This window comes from Amborella trichopoda, chromosome 9, assembly GCF_054954075.1.
Source record: "Amborella trichopoda isolate Santa Cruz 75 chromosome 9, AtrichopodaSantaCruz75HAP2 v2.0, whole genome shotgun sequence".
Taxonomy (NCBI): Eukaryota; Viridiplantae; Streptophyta; class Magnoliopsida; order Amborellales; family Amborellaceae; genus Amborella; species Amborella trichopoda.
In genome coordinates this window covers 1,421,896-1,445,553 of record NC_142344.1, presented here as the reverse complement: position 1 = coordinate 1,445,553, position 23,658 = coordinate 1,421,896, and the positions used below count along the sequence as shown (strand labels likewise).

Sequence of the window (23,658 nt, the reverse complement as noted above, 5' to 3'; positions counted from 1 at the left end):
TTGGGGCTTCACTTCTTTTGCACCCAATAGCAACATTGAGAAAAAAAAAAATTTAAACTAAATTTTCGCTTTTTTGGGGGGCGAGATCGTGTTTGAGAACTCAAATTCTATAATTTATTCCTTAAACATTAGTTATACTGATATTTAGATGCATCCTAAAAATCAGGATAAAAATTGAAAAAAGTCATAATACTTGTAAGACAATAAGTATTTAACATTGAAAAAGAATTATGTAAGGTATCAACTTCATACTATTGAAGTAAATTACATCTCAAAAATCATGTAGAAGAAAGTGTTCTTCTACATGCAGAAGTAAATTCCATCTTAAAAATCATTTATTTTTTATTCTACATGTAAAAGTAAATTACATCTCAAAAATCAATTGTTCACCTCAACCTCAAGATGTATGAATATAAAAAAACTTACATCTTAAGAATACTATATCTTGTGATTAGTTATTTACATCTTATATTCTTAATAATTTTAAGTATTCATTGATCTGTTCGTATATATTACTTTTGAAATTTAAATTTCTTAATTAGGAATGGAAGTATATTTTCAAGCTGTTATTTTCAAAGTATCATGACTTGCACCTTACTTTTACAGCACAAGGAGGGCATTTTATATAAACTTCGGCCTCTTAACACTAGGAAAATTGTTGTGTTTGTGCTCGATCGTGTTTCTATAATATGTTGTTCATAAGTGTAAAGCATCCATGTTAAAGATGAATGCAAATAGGTGGTCCATCTGAACAAATGTAACTAATGGCTCAAATGTTTTCTAAATATAATTACTATTTTTAATTTTTAATATTTTGTCATATTCACGATCTTCATATTAAATATTATATATTCTCTAAAAATTAGGATCAAATTATATTTTAAAAATATATTTATTACAAAACTTGCATTTCTGCAATATGCGGGCTGCCACATAGAAACCGTCTCCTAAACATTATGCCCAATTGCGACTATTCTAACTCATAATCATGTATTTTTGTATTGCTTTTAAAAATTAAACCATCATATATTATTGTATAGTTTTTATAAAAGTTAAATCAAGAGATATGAATAATAGTTAAATTCGTCAGAATAATTTGATAAATTTCTCTAAAAGTATAGTGATATTTTTTGCCTGAGGGAGTTGTTGTACACTATCATCCAGTGGGAACGTACTATTCACGGGAGCGATTACAAAATCCTCCCGCGGGATCACAGAGAACGATCACCAACAAATGTTTCTACGGACGCAAATAATTATTCGAACTGTTTCGAGGAGATTGTACACGCGCAAGCGAGAAATATTTATGATTTTTTAAATATAAAGTGATTATGGTGAAGACCTGGCGAAGACCCACCCACTGTGCATTGTGAAAAGGTCTGAGTTGCAGAGCTCTGGAGCTTTCAGCGGGATTTTGAGTTGCAGAGTTCTAATGGCGTTGCTCTTTTGAATCTTGCATTTCCTCTCTTCCTTTGGGTAAGTTGTTTTTGAACTTCTAAACCAGTTGGTTTGGATTTTGGAATCATTTGATTTGGGTTGGTTATTTGATATGTGAAACTTGAGTTGCAGAGCTTTCATAGTGTTTGTGGTGTGAAGCTTGAGTTGCAGGGCTTCAAGGTTCCACATATTTTGAAGATTGGGTTTTGAGGTTTTAGAGTATATTGGTTTTCAATAAAGTGGTTTGCTATTATGGTGAGAGGGTTGAGTTTTTCATGGGGGTGTGTGATGTTGCAGAGCTTTAATGGCGTATTTTCTTTTTGGGACTCTTATGGATTGTGAATGGGTGGCTGAGCAAGCAAGAGAGGAGCTACAAAAGCTTGAAAGTGATCATCCCAATAGATTTGGTTTTCTGAAAAAGGAGTTTCAAGCTTTGCTCACTCAGGCTAACCCCCCTGCTTCCTCTGCAACTACTGCAGGTCTGGTTTAAATCTCCCTGTTTTTTCTTTATATAATCTCTCTCTCGTACAACTGCCGCATTTGTGATGCAAAAGGATTGAATATCCCCTATTTTTTCTCTAATGAATCTCTCTCTCTCCGAAATGGCAAAGTTTCCAATTATTTGTCGATTATATTTTAATTGTTGCTAGCTACCGTTAAAAACAAAAAAGATTATATGTTAGTTGTTGCTACATGATTTTCTTCTAAGTTTCTCTGTATAATTAGAAGTTGTAATCCTTTTCTGAGTATTGATTTTCTTTTTTTTCATCTGAAACTTCAGTTTCATCTAATAGAAAGAGAAAGGCAATAGACAAAGATTATTGCTATAATGGCGATAATAACAATGGAAGAAAATGCAAGCATAAAAAGAGGAAGAAAGAAGAAAAAGAGGAGGAGAGGTCAAGAGGAAGAGATAGCGCGGATTCAGCTATTGAGAGGGCTCAAGCTTGCCTTAACAAACTACGACAGTTCAAAGACTTCATCAAGAATCATAGTCGCACTGCACTTTAGTTTTCAATGCTCTCTCTCTCTCTCTATTTGAACGTATGTTTTTTTGTCAAGTGAAATTGAGACAAGAGGCTCCTTATTTAACTGCCATTGCTAATAGTAGTTTAAAGTCTTCAGATTTGACACTGTGTTGCTTCTTAATTTATCCCTACACACCAGAAAGCTGTTTGCTTTCGTCGATGCCTCCTGCTTTTTTCTTTCGGGTTTCGAGTGGCAATGCAAAGCTCAAGACACTTTTTGTCTCGTGCCTTTTCACTTGTCTTTCTTTGTATTCTAATTGCTCCGAATCCCACGGGATCATATTGTACATTAACTCCTTTGTGTAAAAGAGCTGCCTACTTCCTATAATCGAGCTTGGCTTTGCCTGGTTCGGTTCAAACTGGGCTTTGCAGGACCAGACCTTTCTCTTTCTTTACTTGCTAAAAAAAACTACATTTTTTTGAAATGCTACTTTGAAGTTTTAGGATTCTTGGTTTCTTTCTATTTATTTACATCATAATACTGCATAATTGCCCTATGGTAAGGTTGTAAAATGTAATGTTATAATTCATGTAATTTTATTAATGAGGAGCTTTTTCCCTTGCTGATTTACCCCCAAAAAATAAAGGCACCGATCTTAGCTGGCCCTGACCATGGTGCCGGCTGGGTCAAATACAATCCAACAAAAAAAATTTAAGAAAAATGGGATCAGGTGGGTCCGGCCCATCATGGCCCTTGAGCGACAGCTTGTGACTTTTAGGCCGGGCCGCTTGGCCCACTGTCAAGGCTAATCGATGGAGCAAGTGAACAATATATGCTCCTGAGAGCCAAAAACAATATTTCCACTTTTTTATGTGGGTGATTATACTAAAGTTTGGGACATAATCTTCTCTGGAGGATGTTGCTTCAAAAGTTGTCTCTCTAATGGTGGCCTCTCTGTTTTTAAGTTGATTTTGCTTTTTAATAAACCACTGTAATAGGGCATGTGACCAATTTTGCGACAAAAATAATGAATTATGGCGTCGCCAATTAATTATAAGTGGTTTTGTAGCCCTACTCCACTTAAATATTTTGGAAAATGGTTTGATAGGGCGCAACACTATCAAAATCAGTAAAGCTTCACTTCATAGTTTATCTAAAATTGCAATTCAAGCATTGGAAAACCCTTACATCAATCATCTCGGCTTGAATATTATGTTTGTGAAAAAAATTTAGGATTTGAAGTTCTAGAAATACGGTATATTGTAAAAAATTATTTGGATAGTCCATTTCACTATAAAAATAAGTGTTCAAATATCCACAAGATATGTATTTTTTCTAGTTTCAAATTCTATTTTTGGAGTTGTCCATTGATTTTAGAGCCATCGTATAGATTTCCGTTACCTATAGGTATTTTTTGACAACTCGGCAATATCTTGATTTTAGAAGATACTGAAAGGGCATGTGACTGTTTGATCGAGCAAAGCCCATGCATTATAGTAACTTTATCCTTGAAGAAATTCTAATGTAAATACACATGATTTTTTGGAAAAAAGAAAAAGAAAAAAACAGAAAAACTCATCCTTCATGTTCCCTTTATGACTTTCTTTAGGAAAATGAAAGCAATATGGCTTTCTAAAATGCTAGTTTCAGCCAAAAAAATGGTTTTAAATAAGTGTAGATTTTTCCCAAGCAAAAATATTGCATTATATAAATATAGAAATCCTATTTTCAGGCAAAAAAATGGTTTTAAATAAGTGTAGATTTTGCCCAGGGAAAAATATTATTGCATTATATAAAAAAAATATTATTTTAAGGCAAAAAAATGGTTTTAAATAAGTGTGGATTTTGCCCAGGCAAAAATATTATTGCATTGTATTAAATATAAAATATGCTCGCCGCTGCCGGGGATCGAACCCGGGTCACCCGCGTGACAGGCGGGAATACTTACCACTATACTACAACGACTTGTTGTTATCCGATGGCGGAACTTTAGATTTTTTTCCTAAAAATGGAAACACGTGGATAAAAATGTGGTTAAAACTTTGTGACCGTTTAATCCATATAGGCGGCTAAGATATCACTGGTTAAAATGTAAAAGAAAAGATAAATTGAGGAGAAACTTACACCAGTATCCTTTTTTTTTTTGGAATTAAAAATCTATTTTCAACATGTAATTTATATCTCTATTTTTGGATTCTATGTATCTCTTCCAAAATGCCACGGGTTGAAGATCACAAATTGGCTTGAAAATTATGATTCCAAACCAATTTTCCATTTACGTTATGAAATCGTTCTTTGGGGAAAAACAAAAAAAGAAGAGAGACAGTAGGTAGAGATGGGTAATGTAAGTAGTGACGATTTGGTTCTTGATTTTGAAAATCCAAAGAAAAAATGGGTTTAGACAGAGTTAGGCATTACAATTTTTGAACCAATTTGTTTATATTTTTCGAAAGTCTGAATGGGCAGATTCGGTGCTTCGGCGGCGTCCTTTTTGCTGAGCCCTTTCCCCCAAAAATGATTGCCTCGTCTCTCTTCTTCTTCAAATTTTATTTCTTATCGAGTAGGAGCTGTTAGGCAATTAAAATACTAGACAACAATACTAATTTAGGAAAAAAAAAGAACCCCTATCCGGTATTTGCATTGCCAAACAAGGGGGCCACTTAGAGAAAAAAAATATGCGGCATGAAGTGGATGGTGCTTGTAATTTTGGACAAATAACACTTTATTTGATAATTGACCCCGCCAAAAGTATGGCACGTAATTTACTCTTTTTCTAACCTGGCCCCAACGGAGCACAAATCTCATATCTCTTTGTCTAGAGATAATGAGAGAATGAACGATCCTCTCTCTCTACAATGATAGGAAGAGAGAAACACGGTGTGTTAATCCCAATAAACAAAATAATAAATAAATTTCATAAATAACTTACTAGGATCTGTATATAAATTACATGATGGACTTGAGGTTTCATATCAAATTGTATAGACCAAGTCATCTGGTGACAGTCAACCTAGATAGTCATCTTTGGTGAATCTCATTCACCTTTCATCTCTCTTTCTATATCATTTTCTCTATTTTTATTTTTTGTTTGAGGGGCTAACCTCTTTTTATAAAGAGCCATTCGAAGTATAATTTTTGTGTTAATTTTCTTAAGTGCAGTTAATTAAGATTAACAAGTTGTCACCAAGCTGTTAATCCTATACAATGAGCTAAACATGTCATTAGTCCACTAATAACTCACATAATAGGATGTCTTATCAGCATTCCACAATTTGATAAAAGATATTTAAAAATTAAATAAAGTTTTGATATCTATAATATAAAAACAAATTCTTATAAAAAATCCAAAAACAAGGATTTTCCTTTCAGTGACATTGGGTTTCTGTCCAATGCAACATCCTAGTAAAGTTAAAAAATGGATCTAAATATGTGGCATCGACTCATTTTAACCGCATGATGCGACATGCGAAATGGATTTTGATGGTCATATGGAGGCGAGGAAAGCACTTGGATTTCTAGGGCCAGCCCAAGGGTTTTTTAGTCTATTTTCGTATAAAAAAAGTAAATCAAATTCACCCCTAATAATTTGTATGCAAGATGAGCTTACAAGAGTGCCAATCAACCGAGCCGCCAGGTTTGAGAATAAGCTATGACCAACAGATGTAGTGACTGGTGCATCACTGATCAAAAGCGGATTTTGAAGAGATTTTTCATTGATCTAGTGGCCGGTGAATCACTTATCAAAGAGCGAGCAACCGCTAGGTTTGAGAATAAGGTGGGATCCACAGATGTAGTGGCTGGTGAACCGCTTCTTCTTCTTCCTCACATGTCCATCGATATAGCTTTTGTAAATTTGTACTATTAATTGAAAAATAAATTTAATATAGCTTTTGCACTGAAAAATAAGCTTTCTAAAAAAGACCTCCAAGGAAACATTTCAAACACCATAGACTAGCAACTCTCTCTTCCTCTAAGAACGAGGAGAAAGAAAACAGGTAGATGTAATGGAATAATTATGCTCCCAACTGCCACGAGACCAACCATTTGCGCCCACCCAATTTTCTCTCTACTCCATCTCTGCAATTCCATGAGAGATTTCAAACTACTTCACGCCCAAATCATTACCTCGGGCCTCTCTCAAGACTCTCTCTCTGCCCAGCAACTCATCACTTTCTATGCTCTCTCTCCCTCTGGCGATCTCGGCCATGCGAGCCGCCTCTTCGAAAGCATAGACCAGCCTTCTCTTCACATTTACAACACCATCATCAGAGCCTACTCCAAAAGCAAAACACCAAGCCTTTCTCTCTCTACATTTGCTATAATGCTTCAAAGAGGCGTCGCCCCCGACCATTACACGTACCCTTTTCTCATCAAAGCTTGCTCCCACCTTCAATGGGTTCATCAAGGAGAGGTCCTGCATTCTCAAGTGATCAAATACGGCTTAGAATTTGATGCGTTTGTGTCCAATTCTCTTGTGCACATGTATGCATCATGCCAGGCCATTTGGCCGGCTCGAAAAGTGTTCGATGAAATGCCTCAAAGAACATTGGTCTCTTTTAACACCATGCTGGATGGGTATGCTAAGTGTGGGAAGATACAGGAAGCAAAGGCATTGTTTGCGGTAATGACCGAGCATGATATAGTCACGTGGAGCGCCATGATAGATGGGCTCGTCCATGCCGGAGAGTACAGAGAGGCCCTATCTGTGTTCGATAGGATGCAAGCCTCAAATGTGAGAGCAAACGATGTGACCATAGTTAGTGCGTTGGGTGCATGTGCACATCTTGGTGCTCTAGCCACAGGCACTGCAATGCACACATACATTGGTGACCATGGCTTCAAGCTCAATGTGGTGTTGGGCACTGCCTTGGTGGACATGTATGCAAAGTGCGGGGCACCGAATGAGGCCTTGCGAGTGTTCCGCGTGGTGCCTAATGCCGATCTGCTCACGTGGAACGCCGTGATCAATGGGATGGCCATGAATGGGATGAGTGAGAAAGCACTAGGCCTCTTCGGAGAGATGGAGAGAGCTGGGGTGAGGCCAGATGAAATAACTTACCTTGGATTGCTATGTGCTTGCACTCATGGTGGCTTTGTTGAAGATGGGTGGAGGTTCTTCAATGCTCTTAGTGAGAGAGGAATGAGTGCTAAGGTTGAGCACTGTGCTTGCATGGTTGATCTTTTGGGGAGAGCTGGGAAGGTCATGGAGGCATATGAATTCATAAGTTCTATGCCTTTTGAGCCAACAAGTTCAATGCTTGGTGCATTGCTAAGTGCTTGTAAGATGCATGGCTATGTTGGCTTAGGAGAAAGAGTGGGGAAGAGGCTTATAGAGTTAGAGCCCAACCACGATGGGCGATACATTGGCTTGTCGAATGTTTATGCGGCTGCGAGCCGGTGGGACGAGGCCCGGAAGGCCCGAGAGATGATGGAGATGAGGGGGGTGAAGAAGGTGCCAGGGTTTAGCTCTGTTGAGGTTGATGGGGCCATTCATAGATTCATTGCTCATGATAGGACACACCCTTGCTCAAAAGAGGTATACTTGATGTTGAATGATCTGGGGAGACAAATAAAGTTGCAAGATTGTTTGGAGACAGTTTTGGATACAGATGAGGAAGGATGAGTTCCATGATATCCATCTCTCTAACTTACGTAATGGCATCTTTCTCTCTGGCTTTCTCAACCGGAAAACCAGCCATGTAAAAGGAAAAGCATAGAAAGAGGCCATTTACTTATAATTTACAGTACAAGGAGGTCGTAACCATTTTTGTCCATTAAATTTCAAATCAAATCATTATAATATACTTGTAACTAAAGCCAAAGCCCAATAATTTTTTTTTAAAATTTCATGACATACCTCAAGCTATCCAATTGGATATACAATCCTCCGGAAAAATCCAGTCTCATAGATATGAATAAGGAAATTGATATAATAGTCATGATCACAATAAAATAAATCATATTGGATTATAAGTATTTTTTAAATAAATTTCCCAGGGGATTGTCATCCTACTCTCTCCATAGCAAGTTTATGAATTCTAATGAACTCCAAAACAAACCACCATAAATCAAAGCTTGAAAATCTCGGTCGTGGTCCTCTGCCAAAAAGTTGGAAGACTCCAATGGTGGCGGCTAGTGCTGGTGCTGACTCCAACGCAAAATGACCTCAATAGCCCCTGTCTTTAGCAAAAATGGTGGAAACATTTGAATCTGCCCATTATATATCATATAAGGTTGCAATTTTTATTGTAGAAGTATGGTGGCATGAACTCAAATTGTTCATTTTATTTGGTCGGCAAAAATTTGATGCTATCTTAAAAGACGGGTAACTTTTAGGCTAAAGGATTTTGTAGTCCGGAGTATACGATCTGTTTACTCTATTGAGTAAAACTTAGTTTTGGAGTATTTAGGACCTCGATTTTTGGTGATTTAACATCTTCAAGAGTAATTTCAAGGGAAAATAAAATAAAAAAATCAAAATCACAGCCTCTATGTACTTGAGAAAGATTATACGTCAGGATTGAACATAGACAGTCCAATTCGCAGAGGGTGGATTTAATGTTAGAGAGTTCAAAATCCATTTTTTTTTTAAAATAAGAGTGATTTACGTATAAATTCTAAAATTTTAGGTCAAATACAATATACTATCGGCAGAAATTACAAAGAAGGTCAATAAATTCATTTTTTTTTATTTTTTTTTCAAAATCACCTTTTTGTCAACCCAAATTTTTAATTTTTTTTTTTAGTTTTTTCATTAGTAGGGTAGTGCCCCAACCTTTAAAGCACTGGTCTACTAACGAAAAAACTAAAAATAAAAATAAATCAAAATTAGGGTTGATTGAGTGGCAATTTTGAAAAAATAAAAAAGATGGGTTGACCGATCTTCTGCATAATTTCCGCCCATAAGAAGAGCATTTTGTATTTTACCTAAAATTTTAGGGTCCGTATCTAAAATAACCATCTTTTAATTATTAGGTATTTCCCTAAATTTGTGATGAAAAAATTTTCCTAAGCTTATGCTTGATGAAGTACATGTATAGTATGCTCCCCCAAGAGCATTGTAAATTTAAATAGTTCATATCTTAGGTACATGGGGGGTATATATTAGAGCAAGCAAGGCCTAACATTGTTGTAAATTGTAACCGCGTTCCTCCACATTTTTTTCACCCATGCTCAAAGTGGTGGAAGTAGACATGGTTCTTGATTTTGTTTCGATCTTTGAGTATTATCAAAAGAAGAAATGCAACCATCCAACTTCAAATTCAATAGTCAAGATTAATGTGCTCTTAGTGTGCCAAATATATAGGTGGTCTTATTGTATATTTTTCAAAAAAATTTATAGGGCAAAACTGAAGTTGAACAAGTATTTATATGGAAAAAGTTTATATAGACTCTAAACAATCAAATTAGAGCTCACCTAAAAAATTCACTAGAAGAGGTTGTTTTTATGTCCAAATGTCTTCAAATTGATCATCTCGACATGGAAATGAATAGACATGAGAAAAAAATGGATTTCAATTTTTGAAAATAATGCATCTTGTAACGCATTTTTGAACCATCAATTTTCAAGATTTTGAAGTTTTCGTAGATATGCTCGTTCTACACTATTTTTTAAGCCTTAAATTTTATAATTAAAATTGAAAATGTATTTTAACGCTATTATAAAGATTTTCAACATTGAAATTATATTTCTTGATACTATTTGATGGTAGGCTTTAAATTCATTGTCAGAGCCTCGACACTATACAAATCGCACCCATGTTATGTTGGATTTGTCTGGTCTGCTATTGCATCAACTACATTTACATATAACAAATATGATCTACTTAATCCTACCTGTTAAGATTTATGTTGTTATTATAAAATAACAATCATAAAGATTTGTATGTTCAAGTTTAATTGCCACATCTAACCCTCACGATACATCCAACTCAAATAGCTGTATTTGTGTCTGAACCTGTGTCTGCGTGTGTCCAAGTAACAAAGCTTATAAGAGAAACCAGTGTTTTAAAAAACGCCGAGTCGAACCGGACTCGCCCGGTTCGACTCGGAAATCGTGAAAAGGGGACCGGATCGCCTAAAAAATCGGAAATCGTCTGGTTCTAGAGAGAACCGGACGATTCTGTACAGTGAATCGCCGATTCACTGTACGGAATCGGCGAGTCCGTACGGAATTTGAATTTTTTTTATTTTTTTAATTTTTTATTTTTTTATTTTTTTTTGTAATCCATGATAGATTTTTTTGTAATACTTGATCGATTTTTTTGTAATCCATGATCGAATGGTTTTTGTTTTTTTGTAATCCATGATCGAATTTTTTGGTTTTTTGTAACCCATAATAGAATTTTTTGCAATCCATGATCGAAATGTTTGTTTTCTTTTCTTGTAATCCATGATCGATTTTTTTGTTGTTTTTGTAACCCATGATAGAATTTTTTGTAATCCATGATCGAATGTTTTGTAATACATGATCGAAATGTTTGTTTTTTTTTTGTAATCCATGATCGAAATGTTTGTTTTTTTTTTTGTAATCCATGATTGAATTTTTTGTTTTTTGCTTTTTTTGTAACCCATGATAGAGTTTTTTGTAATCCATGATTGAATTTTTTGTAATCCATGATCGAACTGTTTTTTTCTTTTTTTGTAATCCACGATTGAATTTTTTGCTTTTTTTTGTTTGTTTTTTTTTGTAATCCACGATCGAATTTTATGTAATCCATGATTGAATTTTTTAAAAATTTGTGATTTTTTTTTTTTAATCCATGATCAAATTTTTTTTTGTAATCCATGATAGAATTTTTTGAAAATTTGTGATTTTTTTTTTAATCCATGATCGATTTTTTTGAAAATTTGTTATTTTTTTTTTTTAATCCATATTATTCAAAGAGAAAATGAGAGAGATGATGATTTTGAGGCCACCCTATCCCAGCGATATTATTCACATATCGAGTCCTAACAGTAACAGTGTAGGGATGAGCACGTAATACTGTAAATTAAATGCTGAATGGCGGTTCATGCAGGGAAAGAACATATCAATATTCGCATATTCATTCAAAAACATGAAAATTCTTAATGGAGTACCCTCATTTTTTATTGAATTCCTAAAAAACAATATTTATCATGAATTTTAATATTTTTTTCGAATTTTTTTTAAACTTTATTATGACCGATTCACCCGATTTTCGATCCGAATCGTCGATTCGTCGATCCGGATCTATTTTTTAGAAGCCCGATCCGGGTCACCGATCCGTTTTTTAAACCATTGAGAGAAACGTATCAGAGTATCTTTACTCCCATCGGGGATATATTCGTCATTAGGGAAAAGAATAAGGAGTCATTTCCATAATTTTCGAACTAAAAAGTAATTTTCTTCTCCCCCTCCTTTTGTGGACTGTGCAGTCTTTTTTGATAGTTTCTGAGCCCCTTTAGAGAGGGAGAGAGTAGAGAGAGATTTTGTAAAGAGGCTTCCATTTTGTCTCTCTAAGATCGAGAGAGAGAGAGAGGATCAGAGAAGCTTTTGGCCATGGCTCGAAAGGCCGTGAAAATGGTGGGTTTGGCATCAAGGGCTGCCCTAAATTTGTTCCCTGAGCAAGGATCCATGTCCTTTGCCAGCTCCCGGGGCTTCGCAGCCGCTGCTGCAAGCCCTCCTCCTCCTGTCTTTGTTGACAAAAACACAAGGGTCATTTGTCAAGGAATTACAGGCAAAAATGGCACCTTCCACACCGAGCAAGCGATTGAATATGGAACAAAAATGGTAGTTCTTTTATTCCCCATTTACAATGGTTCTGTTATGTATTACCATGAATATGGGTTTGGGTTTCTCTTAGTTTTCTATAATTGGGCTTCTACAATTGAGTTTGAATGAAAAATATGGAGCATATTGCTTGTGATTTAGTTTATTCTTATGACCATGGGTCATCTTTAATCTTTTGATTCGTATGATCAATGGGTAAATTTTTTATTGTGTTGTAATTTATTCCTATGGCAATTGAAGTCCTCTCCCATGGCTTGATTTCACTGTGATTTGGTGATTGGGTTTGTTTTATTAATCAAAATGAGAAATGCGGTTCGGTTTTTGTTTGGGTGTCTATCTCTTGTGCCATATTTTAGGAGAGGATGTAACTTTCTCTTCCATTTTGAGACTGACGATGGGAATTGGGGATTGATTATGACATATACTCTTTTCCTTCGTTTGAATATAACAAACCACAATGGTCTTTGTGATAAATTAATTTGCTTTTCTTTTTTTTTCTTTTTTGCTTTATCCAAGTGTTGTAGTGTTCTATGGCTTCAGGTGAGCCTATGATCGTGGTGAATGTTTGGGCATTATGATAATCACGACAGGCTGAGTGTTATATATAAATATTGTTGTTAGTTTGTAAGAATTTGCCTCTTTTTTTAAGCATTAGATGTCAAGGCCATGAGTAGAGGACAAATGATTTTAGTTAGGCTAGATTAGAGAGGGTACATACAGAGTAGGCAATTTGATTGCAAATGATATATTGGGTGAGTTGGAGAGGTTTGATTTGGGCAATTCGATAGCTTTCATTCCATTTGGTGAATGGTTGATTGGTTCCTATCTTAATTGTTTTGACGGTGTTTCATAGTCTGTCATGTTTATTATTGTTGGAGCTTGAGTTTTGCTGAGGGATTTGATATCTTTAGTGGGTGCATTGGGATCAGTCATCCTCTTTCAATAATAACTCACCATGTAAGAGGATAGTTTGATTTGTGTGTTTTATTAGATATGTTTAAACCTAAATCGTTCGTGGTGAGGTGGTTATCGACCTTGTCGCTTCATTGTGATTTATGAATGAGGATACAGATCTTAGGGGATTTTCATGGAATATAAAAGGAGATTAGGAAAGGTGAGTTGTGGGGGACCTCCAGAGTAGTGTGATCCAGTGTTTCAAAAAGCGCTAGGCGGTTCCTAGGCGGTCGGGGACATCCAGGCTGCCCAGCGCCTAGGCGGGCGCCCAGAACTTGGGCGGGCGCCCAGAACCTGGGCGGTCCAGTAGAATTTTTTTTTTTTTTTGTTCTCTCTCTAAAATAGCATATTTAGAGGTGATAATCTCTTTCGGTTTGGTTTTCTTTTACAATGTTCTAAAGAACGTTGTGCAATGCTAGGTAGCCAAGGTGGTGTTTGGCTGCCTTGGCGCCAAGCGGCCCCCAGGTTTCAAGGCGCCCTAGGCACATACATATGCATATATGTGCAATTCAAATGCGTGCATATGCACACATGCGTGTATATAGATACACGCGTACATGCATACATACATACAAATACACATGCACGCATTCTACACACACACAATGGAATCATTGAATCACATTTGACAATTGTGATAAATCAGTGAATGTATCATCATCATCATCATCAAAGCCTTTTCCCAACTAATTGGGGTTGGCTACATGAATCTTGGTTCGCCATTCTGCACTATCAAGGGCCATACCCTCAGTGAGGCTATAAGTTCCTTTATCTTTGCTCACTACTGCCAACTATGTCCTTTTGGGCCTACCCCAGCTCTAATTTATATGTGACATTTTCCTCAATCTCTCAATTTTCTTGGATTATCGATCCAAGATATTGAAAGTGCACTCTTTTTGATATTTCCTAAAACAACTACAAAGAGAAAAGGTAATGACTCCACATCAGGTCCAATGCCACAAAGCACTCGAATATTGAAATTCAAGAAGATGACAAATCCATTTACATTCCAATTCACAACGTAGTGGAAATCATAAAAGTAAAATCATAGATACAAAAGAAACAATTTATTCTTCAATCTTCATTGTTTCTGTAATCATTAGCTTCGTCTTGAGTACCTCCATTCGATTCAAGGTCATTATCATCAGAATCATCACCCTCTCCAATAGAATGGCCATCCTCCTCCATTGCTCTCAAACATGTGAAGCAATAGTAGTAGTCGTTGTCGATCTAGTTGGCCTTCTAGAGTCAGAAACTTGCCTTAAGGCCTCCTCAAATATCCCAAATCAAGCTTTCATCAGGGAATACCTCTTCAATTTGATGTACTTCAACTAACCACTCAAATGGCATCATCCATGTCTTTGGATGCAGCAGCTCCCTTTTCTCATGTCCTTTAGCCTCTAACTATATTTGACGAAGACTAAATCATTGAGCCTATTTTGCTCAAGCCTGCTCCTTATCTTATTATGCACCTATGGGCAAATGCATAAGCTAAAATTCGGATGACCATCCATCATAAGTTCCCATGTTGCTCTACCATTGGCATGCAAATGTATACAAACTATCAGTTTATGTGTCATCATCATCAGACCTTTTCCCAACTATTTGGGGTCGGCGAATCCTGGTCCGCCATATCCTCAGTGAAGCTATAAGTCCCCATATGTGTACAACATCCAAATAGTTTGATATAGACATCCAAATAGTCTAGTATCTCCTTCCTAACATCTGAACTTCCTTTCATGAAGCAACATCCTCACTAATACTGCAATTTTTCCTTAAATCTATAGATATGCATTTGTATCTTTACCACTGAAGTCGTGCAATTTTTGTTCTTATCATTTTTATCCATGCAAAAACCATATCTCTATCCTGGATCCCTGCTCCTATTAGAACCCGTAAAAGGCATTTCAAAGAAAGAAAGAAGGGGTCTCAAATCAGAAGAGATTTTACGAACATTTGTTGCCCTATCTATGATCCTTGGTGTTTTGGATGGCAAGCTCTATCCAAAAATTCTTCTTAGAACCTTTCTTGATAATTCAAATGAATTTAATGAAAAGGCTAAGGTTTGAGATGAATTTTCAAATTTCTAGGGATTTTTTCCGTCTCAAAAAGAGTTTTCCACTTTCAGACTAGTCATGACCTAGGCCAATGCCCAGGCTTAGGTGCTAGACAACCACCTTGGTACCTGCTGCACTCCTCCCAGTGACAGTGTGCCCAAGGAGGCCCATCCAGGCCTCATCTGGGCACTCTGGACGTTCTTCTTTGTTTTACTTGTTTGTAACTCTTAGATACTGAGAAGAAGAAAGAGATAAATTACTGCATTCTTGTTTGTTTTTTTGCTCAACTTGGTATGACAGTGTTAATCCTGGTTTTATTCGGGCTGTTTCTTTTGATCAAGTTCAATATTTTGTCTTTGCGAATAAATGAAGAAAATTCAGTTAGGTTTATTTATATTTTTAAGATGTACAAATTTATGATTCTATTATCATTTTATGGGGTGACTCCCAATGCCATTTTACATTGCCGAACAGTCGATTTAGTTTGAAAATAGCTTTTACCATTCACTCTGCTGAATCATTATTATTATTTGTCCAAGTTAAGTGAATGACTTACTTTGATGTCGATGTTTGTCCTTTTTTGGTTTTCGAATAGGTTGGTGGGGTGACACCAAAAAAAGGTGGTACAGAGCACCTTGGGCTTCCTGTTTTCAACTCAGTTGCAGAAGCAAAGGCGGAAACAAAAGCAAATGCATCTGTGATTTATGTGCCCCCACCATTTGCTGCAGCAGCGATAATGGAAGCAATGGAGGCTGAATTGGACCTGATTGTATGCATCACTGAGGGCATCCCCCAGCATGACATGGTAGAGTGCTGTTCGCTTTAAGTGTGGTTTTTCTTTTTCTATTATTGGTGAATCTCTTTGTGTGCATATTTGCTATTTTTGGCACATATCGTACCTGAGTCACTTTTTATGTTAGTTATTTATGCTTTGTTTGTGGGCTAAGTGGCACGTAAGTGTGACATGGCACGCAAATGTTTTGCAATGCATGGTTAAGGGCATATCTTGTGAGGAAATATGAAGTACCTACTCTTTATGGTGACTGCCGGATAAAAAGGAAGCGAAAGAAGGAGAGCTTGGGGGGGGGGTTAGTATTCCGAACAAGAGGATACTTATTCATTTGTCAGAACCTTAGGTGCACTTGTGTGGTGTTTTGTTATTTATTTAAAAGAAAATGGGGTGTTATGGTTTAGTCTCCCCTCCTCCGAAACCGCAACCCATCCTCCACCCCCCACCCCTGGCAGAAGAGAAGGGCAGGGTGGGATCTTCTCCTATCTCTTATAAGGGTGTTATCGTTGAATCTTTCTTTACCTTTTTTATTTTGAGAAAGTATAGAATGAGACCATTTACCTTTGATACAAGGTAGCCACATTAATGTTGACCATTGGATGTGGCATTGGATGGTTGCAATTATTCCATTGACCAAGTTTAAACTTCAAAAGAATTTTTCTCAAACTTTGTGACACATCCAAACTATCAAATTTCACATCTCATGGTTGTAAGGAATTGTGACCACCTTGTATCAAAGATAAATGCTCTCATTGTATACAATCCCTTCTATTTTTCCTTGTTTGTAATCCTTACCAGCTCAGTGGTTGCACAGTTTTAAGTTATAGATTTGAACCTGCAACCTAGGGTACAAGACTAAAAGGTCATATGCTTTATGGTTAGCAAATTGTTTTCTTCATTGATTGTATGGTGTTTGATCAGTAAACATTGTTACAGAACTTGAATATCTTGTGGCAATTCCCTTTCAATGGCAGGTACGTGTGAAAGCTGCTCTGAACAAGCAATCCAAGACTCGTTTGATTGGGCCAAACTGCCCAGGTATCATCAAGCCTGGGGAGTGCAAGATTGGAATCATGCCTGGTTATATTCACAAGCCTGGACGTGTTGGAATTGTTTCCCGATCTGGTACTTTGACTTATGAAGCGGTATGTTTCTGTATTAGGTCAGATGAATGTTTTGAAGGTTAATTGTTTTGGATTGTGTGTGTTCATCCATATGTGCATACACATGGTGACATTCATAAATTGATTTGCATCGCCTTTCTACTTCAGGTTTTCCAAACCACCGCTGTGGGTCTAGGGCAATCTACTTGTGTGGGTATAGGAGGTGACCCTTTTAATGGCACCAACTTTGTGGACTGCATAAAGAAATTCCTTGAAGATCCTCAGACTGAAGGTACACCTTGGTTATCAAGTATAATAATTAATAAACCGACTTTTGGTTAGGATACATCTTTTTTTTCATAGTTATGTTGCTGTGCATTCCTTTGCAGCAGATGATATGCACTCGTGTAATACTCTTTACATACATGTGCTTTGCACAAAAAGAAAGGGGAAGCTCAAAATGCTACAAATCTCCAGGCTCTAAGACTCTTAAACTGCTTGCAACAGTGAACTGTATATGATGGGTGGCTTAGTATTGTTGGTCTAGTGAGTGATATCTAAATTGCTGCGAATTTTTAAATCAGCATTCAAAAACTTGAACTTGGTGCCTGACTTGGTCACTGCCATAACTGAGTCAACTCGCCAAATCAAATGGTTAACTCTTAAAAACTCGTTGAATTTTTCATATATTTGTGTGAAACATTTAAGGGAAAAAAAATCTGTAATGGGATTATGGGAATCAAACCCAGCTTAATTATTAGGGTATACCATGATGCTACCATATTGGAAAAAGCAATATATTAATAAAAAACAACATAAAAAATTATATATTGAGGGACTGGAACACATCCCTAGTGTTTGCTGAAATGTAGAACACATCCCTAGTTTTTCATTTATAAATCACCCACTAAACGAGTCGAGTTCACTTGGGCGAGTTTTCTGACTTGATGCAAGTTTTTATTTACTACTTTATATGTGTTTTTAGCATTGAAGAATTTGGATAGTGAATTGCTTGGAGACTGTAATGGTAGTTTTTTGCTTCTCTTTCTATTCTGTACTAGGAAGAGAATAAATTTTCAATTCTTGTAACTTGGTTCAGGCCTTGTCAAAAGAGCTGCTGATTTAGTTCACGTTTCTTCATTATGTGTTCATACTACCTTTGTCACAATTTATAGAGGAAGCTAAAACTGATTGAGTGGGTCTAATAGTTAACCATAAGTACTATCTGCATTAGACCGGCAGTACCTCTAATTATTTTAATCTTGCTAATGTTTTGCCATCATTGTCACCCACGATTAGATCGTTGTGAAGTAATGGAGATGTTATGTGCTATCGTTATGGTTACAAACCAGTGGTTTGAGTCTTGCTTTTATGTTTCCATGCCTGGCATTTCTTATTTGGCTCTTCTGTGATTTTGGAAGAACAGTGGAGATTTCTTTTTTCTTTTCCACTACATACTGAGTTTTGGATGGCAACATGATTTCTTAAATGCTTATTTTGATGGTTTATTGGATATATGAAAAATAATTGTGACCCCCCATAGCGTAGTGGTTGGAGTTCTATACCTAATTTGGCTTCGAATATCTTTCTTTCCAATTGAAAACATCTGAACAATCAATTCACCTAGACCTACTCTAGTATGATACTATAAATTTCTAATCCAATTATTCTTTAAAAAGTTGTATTTCCATTTCAGGTATTGTCCTTATTGGAGAGATTGGAGGAACTGCAGAAGAAGATGCTGCAGCTTTGATAAAGGTTTGTACACTTAGTGCACTTGAATATGGTATCCTTAGGATGAGATGGGATACACTTCAGTATCTTACAATCATATTTTATAAAGTGATTGCTGTACTGAAACTACACGAGAATACAATGCCACATCAAACATTTCACTCTTGTTGGAAAAAATAAAAAGCCCCTTCCAAACCTTCTCTGGATTGGCCTAAGAGTTGATCTACAACCATATTTAATCGTAAAACCTAATCCCTTAGCTTGGCCCCTACCAAAGTTATGCCTCACAAAGCCTCATTGAGGTGAGTTATTTATTTATTTCGTTCTAGTTAGTCAATTTGATAGGTGCTCATGATTTCTTCACCATAGCAATATGCCTTATTGGGTATACATTTGAATAGTTGAGGCTCATATTGGACTTCATATCATGGCCATTGAACATGAATGTGAATCAGAGTTTGAAACTATGGAGCAAGTTTTGCCATATAATAGAGTAAAATGCATATATACTTCTCAAACACGTGTTTATCTAATACCAGGTATTTTGATATCCACATGCCCATCAATATCAGTTTTTTAGTACGCAAGTTTTCTTATTTTCATAAATGGAATCAGTATGTTTCTTTTTTCTGATAAAAGAGAAAATATTGATTCTTGCTTCGGTTGATTACTAATACTAACAGGAAAGTGGAACCGAAAAGCCCGTTGTTGCATTCATCGCGGGTCTAACAGCACCACCAGGTCGTCGCATGGGTCATGCTGGAGGTATTCTTTTTTTCTTGAGATAATATTTCTTTGAAAAGTATAGAAATTGACCGTTTACCTTTCATACATGAAGGTGATAATCTCCCCAGCCGTCAGATATGAAATCGGGCTGCTGGGGGGTGTGAACACTGACCATGTTACAAATTTCGAAAAAAATTTCCTCAAATTTTGTGATGAGAACTGACGCACCCCAGCCGTCTGATTTTACATCTTACGGCTTGGGATGTTTGTGACCTTTGTGTACGAAAGGTATGTTTTCATTGTACACCATCCAATATTTCTTTAATGATAACATTTTGAAATAATTTCTTCAACAATATTTGTCGAAACTATTACATTAAACGAATATTGCATTGTTAATAATATTTTTTCAATGATGTTTCAATACTATTCTTTGGCAGGTTTTTTTATCTTTGGGGATATTGACATGGAATTTTATTTATTTCGGTGTAGCCATTGTAGCTGGCGGAAAGGGCACGGCCCAAGATAAGATCAAAACCCTAAGAGAGGTAGGCGCGACTGTTGTTGAATCACCAGCAAAGATTGGAGCTGCTATGCATGAAGTTTTCAAGCAGCGTGGCCTTCTGAGTTAGAGAGATGTTTGCATGAGTTTTCGGTTGGAGAGATGTTTTCCTTATACTGCGATGATGACCATGGCCGTTCTTTTACTTTTTTTGTTTGGAAAAATTCATGAAAGGATTTACAGTCTTTCCATTTTTCCTTCTTTACGTTATTTGTTTTTTATGATATTTGGAACAAGCAGTCAATGAATGTTGATTGCATTTTTTTGTGGTGATTTTAGACATGGTTTCTCTCAGCTGCTGGCCTTGGATGATTAATAAAAGTTTTGTAATAGAGACCCATTGATGGTAACTAAGGATTTGTGGCAGTTACATGAACGCCCTTGTGATTTAAAAAATGGATCGGTGACCCTGAACTGACACCTCAAAACCGGTTTGGATCGGTGAATCGGTGGTCTGGATTGCCGTTTATTGCGCAGAAAAATGGTGAACCGACGAAAAAATATGTGAAAAAATAGTGACCAGGCCAAAAACCGGTTTGGATCAATGAGTTGGCCGTCTAGATCGTTGTTTTACCATGGAGAATAGCCATTTTACTGTGTAGAATAATCGGTTCCTTTCTACACTCACAGTTTTTCTATATATATGCAAAATCGGAATTCTTGAGTCGGACTAGGTGATTTTGTGCCGACCTGGTGTTTTTTAAATCATTGGTTTTACCAATTGACTTTAGGATGGTGAACTGCAGGGCAGAAGAAAATGTGAACCATTGTTGGAAAAGTTGGCTGTTTTAATGGGTAATTGCTTGGTTAGATCGGAATCAGCCACCGGCGGTTCTGGTTTCAACCGGTGGTCAAGTATTTTTGAAAAAAATATATAAAATTTTAAAAAATAAGGGATTTTGTTTGTAATGTATTTTTTTAAAATGTTTTTCATCATTATATAAAAAATTAGTAATTGTTTTTGCCTATAAATATTTATTTTTATATTTTCCCATTTTTTTAAATTTTTTTCAAAAATACACATGGCACAAATTGATTATTTAAAATTCATTTTTTTTTATTATTAATTTTGAATTTCATTTGGATTTGCTTTGTTTAATGATTTGTTAGATATATTTTTTATATTTTATTGGATTTTTTTGTATTTTTTGTATTTTTTTTTACACTTTTGATCTTTTGGGATTTACTTGGTTAGAGCGGTTGAACTGGTCGGTTTATTGGTTAGACCGGTTGAACCGCTTTCAAGCCCATGTCCAGTTAAGTGTTCCGGTTTGATTTTTCCTATACCAATGTGAACAGGTGATTGGAATAAAATTTGGGAAATATCATGAATATATGACTGTTTTTTATATGGAATTAAGATAAAATATTTAATATTTTTCCGTGATTGGAGTAAAATTTGGGAAACATCATGAATATATTACTGTTTTTGATATTGAATTAAGATAAAATATTTAATATTTTACCTATTTGCAACTCTTCCAATTCAAGATCATACGTTTCTTTAGTATTTTAAAATTAAATTAAAAGATTCGATAAAATGTTCAATTATTCATCTGTCATGAGCAATTTGATAAAATTTCCCTTGAACCAAGGATAAGATTCTCTCCTCTGGTGTGGATACATGAGTTCAGCTCTCCCATTCTCTCTTGTGGCCACTTGTGTGCATACTGCACTCGTGTGGACACTGCAAACACAAGTTGAGCTCTCTCTCTTGGAACTTTAAGTATGCAGAGAATGAAACCTGAGGCCTTTGGGTAGAAACCCATACAATGGTTTGAAAATAGACAACAAACAAGGTGAACTCTATACGAAAGGCCATATACCCCAATTATGAAAATTAAAATTCTAAAAAAAAAAAAAAACCTATGAAATTTAAAATTCTAAAAGAAAAGAAAGAAAAAAAGTTAAGAAGTCATGAATTTTTTTTACTCTTGATATATACTTGAACATTTTGAAATTTGATATAAGCCTGAAAGCATTGGAAATAGAAGTTTATATAATGTATTACAAGATGGGTTTTTTTTTTTCTTTTTTTAGAATTTAAAACTCTTTTATTATTCATGTCCAATTCTTTTAGAATTGGAAATTTTTTTTTTGTATCGACATTTAAGTCATTGAGAAGTTTTCTATTGTATACTATTAGTCCTTTCATCTTTGATATTTAAACGCTAACAATCATCCTTAGCCATCAGATTTGAAATCCTGCTGCCTTCAAGCCTGGTTAATGGCACTATCTTGGCCATCCAATTGCGAATCCAATCACCATATAGAGATTTGGACTCCCTTATATTAAGGGCATATGATCTTATCGTAAAATACAAAACCCCTTTTCCATTTTCAAAAGGGCGTGTTTCTATAAAGTTGCAACCTTAAACAATTCAATTAAGGCACATATCTAAAATTTATCATAATATGTAATTTTAGTGTAAAAAAATATTAGGATTATTTGAAAATATATTTTCATCTCTAATTATCAAGTTTTAAACTAAAAAAATAGTTAAAATCAAGTAGATCTATAAATATATAATTTTTTTGAAAATAGACAATATAGACAAGGGTGCAATTTGTATAGAGCCTAGGCTCTAAACAATCAAATTAGAACCTACTTTCAAATAGTATCAAGAAATGTGGTTTCAATGTTGGAAATCTTTGTGATAGCCTTAAAATATATTTCCATCTTTATTTATAAAGTTTAAAGCTTAAAAAAAAGTGTAAATCGACAAGTCTATGAAAACTTGAAAATCTTGAAAATAAACGGTCAAAAAATGCATTACAAAATACACTATTTTCAAAACTTGATATTCATTTTTTTCTCATGTCCATACTTCTTGATGTTAAGATGATCAATTTGAAGATATTTGGGCACCAAAACAACATCTTCTTGTGAAAATTTTGTAGTAGGCTCGAATTTGATTGCTTAGAGCCTCAGCTCTATATAAACTTTTCCCCATAGATAATATGTTATAAAATGCAGTGTTTCTTTCTAGGACTCAAAATCTTTTCCATGGATTTTTAAGGTACATCTCTAATTCTACATTTTAAAGTTGCAACCTTATATAAAAGGAAAAAGTTTATATAAAGTTGCGACCTTAAAATGTAGAAGTACATATACGCCTAAAAAATCTATCAGAAAAGGTTGTTTTAATGTTGAAAAACCTCCTAATGGATCATATCGACATTGAGATGTATGAATATGGAAAAAAAAATTTTGAGTCCCAGAAATAGTGCATATTGAAACACGTTATCTTGACCATCCATTTTCAAGATTTCCATATGTTTATAGATCTACTTGATTTTAACTATTTTTGAAGTTTAAAGTTTTATAATTAGATATAAAATTAGATTTTAAGACAACCTAACATTTTATACCGAAATTACATGTTGTGATAAAATTTAGAGGTGTACTTTAATTGGATTGTGTAAAGTTGCAACCTTATAGAAACCGCACCCTATATAAAAAGCAAAATATAGAATTAGACTATTTATCTCATTTTAAAGTTATAACCTTATGTATTTAAATTATTTTCTTGAACTTTGTTACACATCCAAACTATCAAATTTCTCATCGA

General features: G+C 35.4%; 2 protein-coding genes and 2 non-coding genes across 4 annotated transcripts; 3 read left to right on the top strand and 1 right to left on the bottom strand.

The window, feature by feature from the left end:
* LOC18437569 (uncharacterized) lies at positions 1–2,619 on the top strand. Its single transcript, XR_016040935.1, has 3 exons — positions 1–1,476; positions 1,735–1,916; positions 2,219–2,619. It is a non-coding gene; the product is annotated as an uncharacterized LOC18437569 (transcript).
* Positions 2,620–4,299: 1,680 nt separating this feature from the next.
* TRNAD-GUC (transfer RNA aspartic acid (anticodon GUC)) lies at positions 4,300–4,371 on the bottom strand. Its single transcript has one exon. It is a non-coding gene; the product is annotated as a tRNA-Asp (tRNA).
* Positions 4,372–5,988: 1,617 nt separating this feature from the next.
* LOC18437567 (Pentatricopeptide repeat (PPR) superfamily protein) lies at positions 5,989–8,258 on the top strand. The gene has a single exon (XM_006847772.4). The coding sequence runs from the start codon at positions 6,422–6,424 to the stop codon at positions 8,027–8,029; it is 1,608 nt and encodes a 535-aa protein (XP_006847835.4). The 5' UTR covers positions 5,989–6,421; the 3' UTR covers positions 8,030–8,258.
* A 3,603-nt stretch (positions 8,259–11,861) lies between these two features.
* LOC18437566 (succinate--CoA ligase [ADP-forming] subunit alpha, mitochondrial) lies at positions 11,862–20,436 on the top strand. Its single transcript, XM_011626328.3, has 7 exons — positions 11,862–12,160; positions 15,767–15,976; positions 16,936–17,106; positions 17,233–17,356; positions 18,761–18,822; positions 19,482–19,563; positions 20,017–20,436. Exons 1-7 carry the CDS (start codon positions 11,930–11,932, stop codon positions 20,154–20,156), a joined length of 1,020 nt encoding a protein of 339 aa, XP_011624630.1. The 5' UTR covers positions 11,862–11,929; the 3' UTR covers positions 20,157–20,436.
* Positions 20,437–23,658: the final 3,222 nt, after the last annotated feature.

What these genes read in the sequence shown, in the direction of transcription:
- LOC18437567 (XM_006847772.4), top strand. Translation starts at nt 6,422, where the DNA reads ATGCTCCCAACTGCCACGAGACCAACCATTTGCGCCCACCCAATTTTC.
- LOC18437566 (XM_011626328.3), top strand. Translation starts at nt 11,930, where the DNA reads ATGGCTCGAAAGGCCGTGAAAATGGTGGGTTTGGCATCAAGGGCTGCC. An exon ending in GTACTTTGACTTATGAAGCG is followed by an intron (nt 17,107 to 17,232) that starts GTATGTTTCTGT and finishes TTTCTACTTCAG; the next exon opens with GTTTTCCAAACCACCGCTGT. An exon ending in TCGCATGGGTCATGCTGGAG is followed by an intron (nt 19,564 to 20,016) that starts GTATTCTTTTTT and finishes ATTTCGGTGTAG; the next exon opens with CCATTGTAGCTGGCGGAAAG.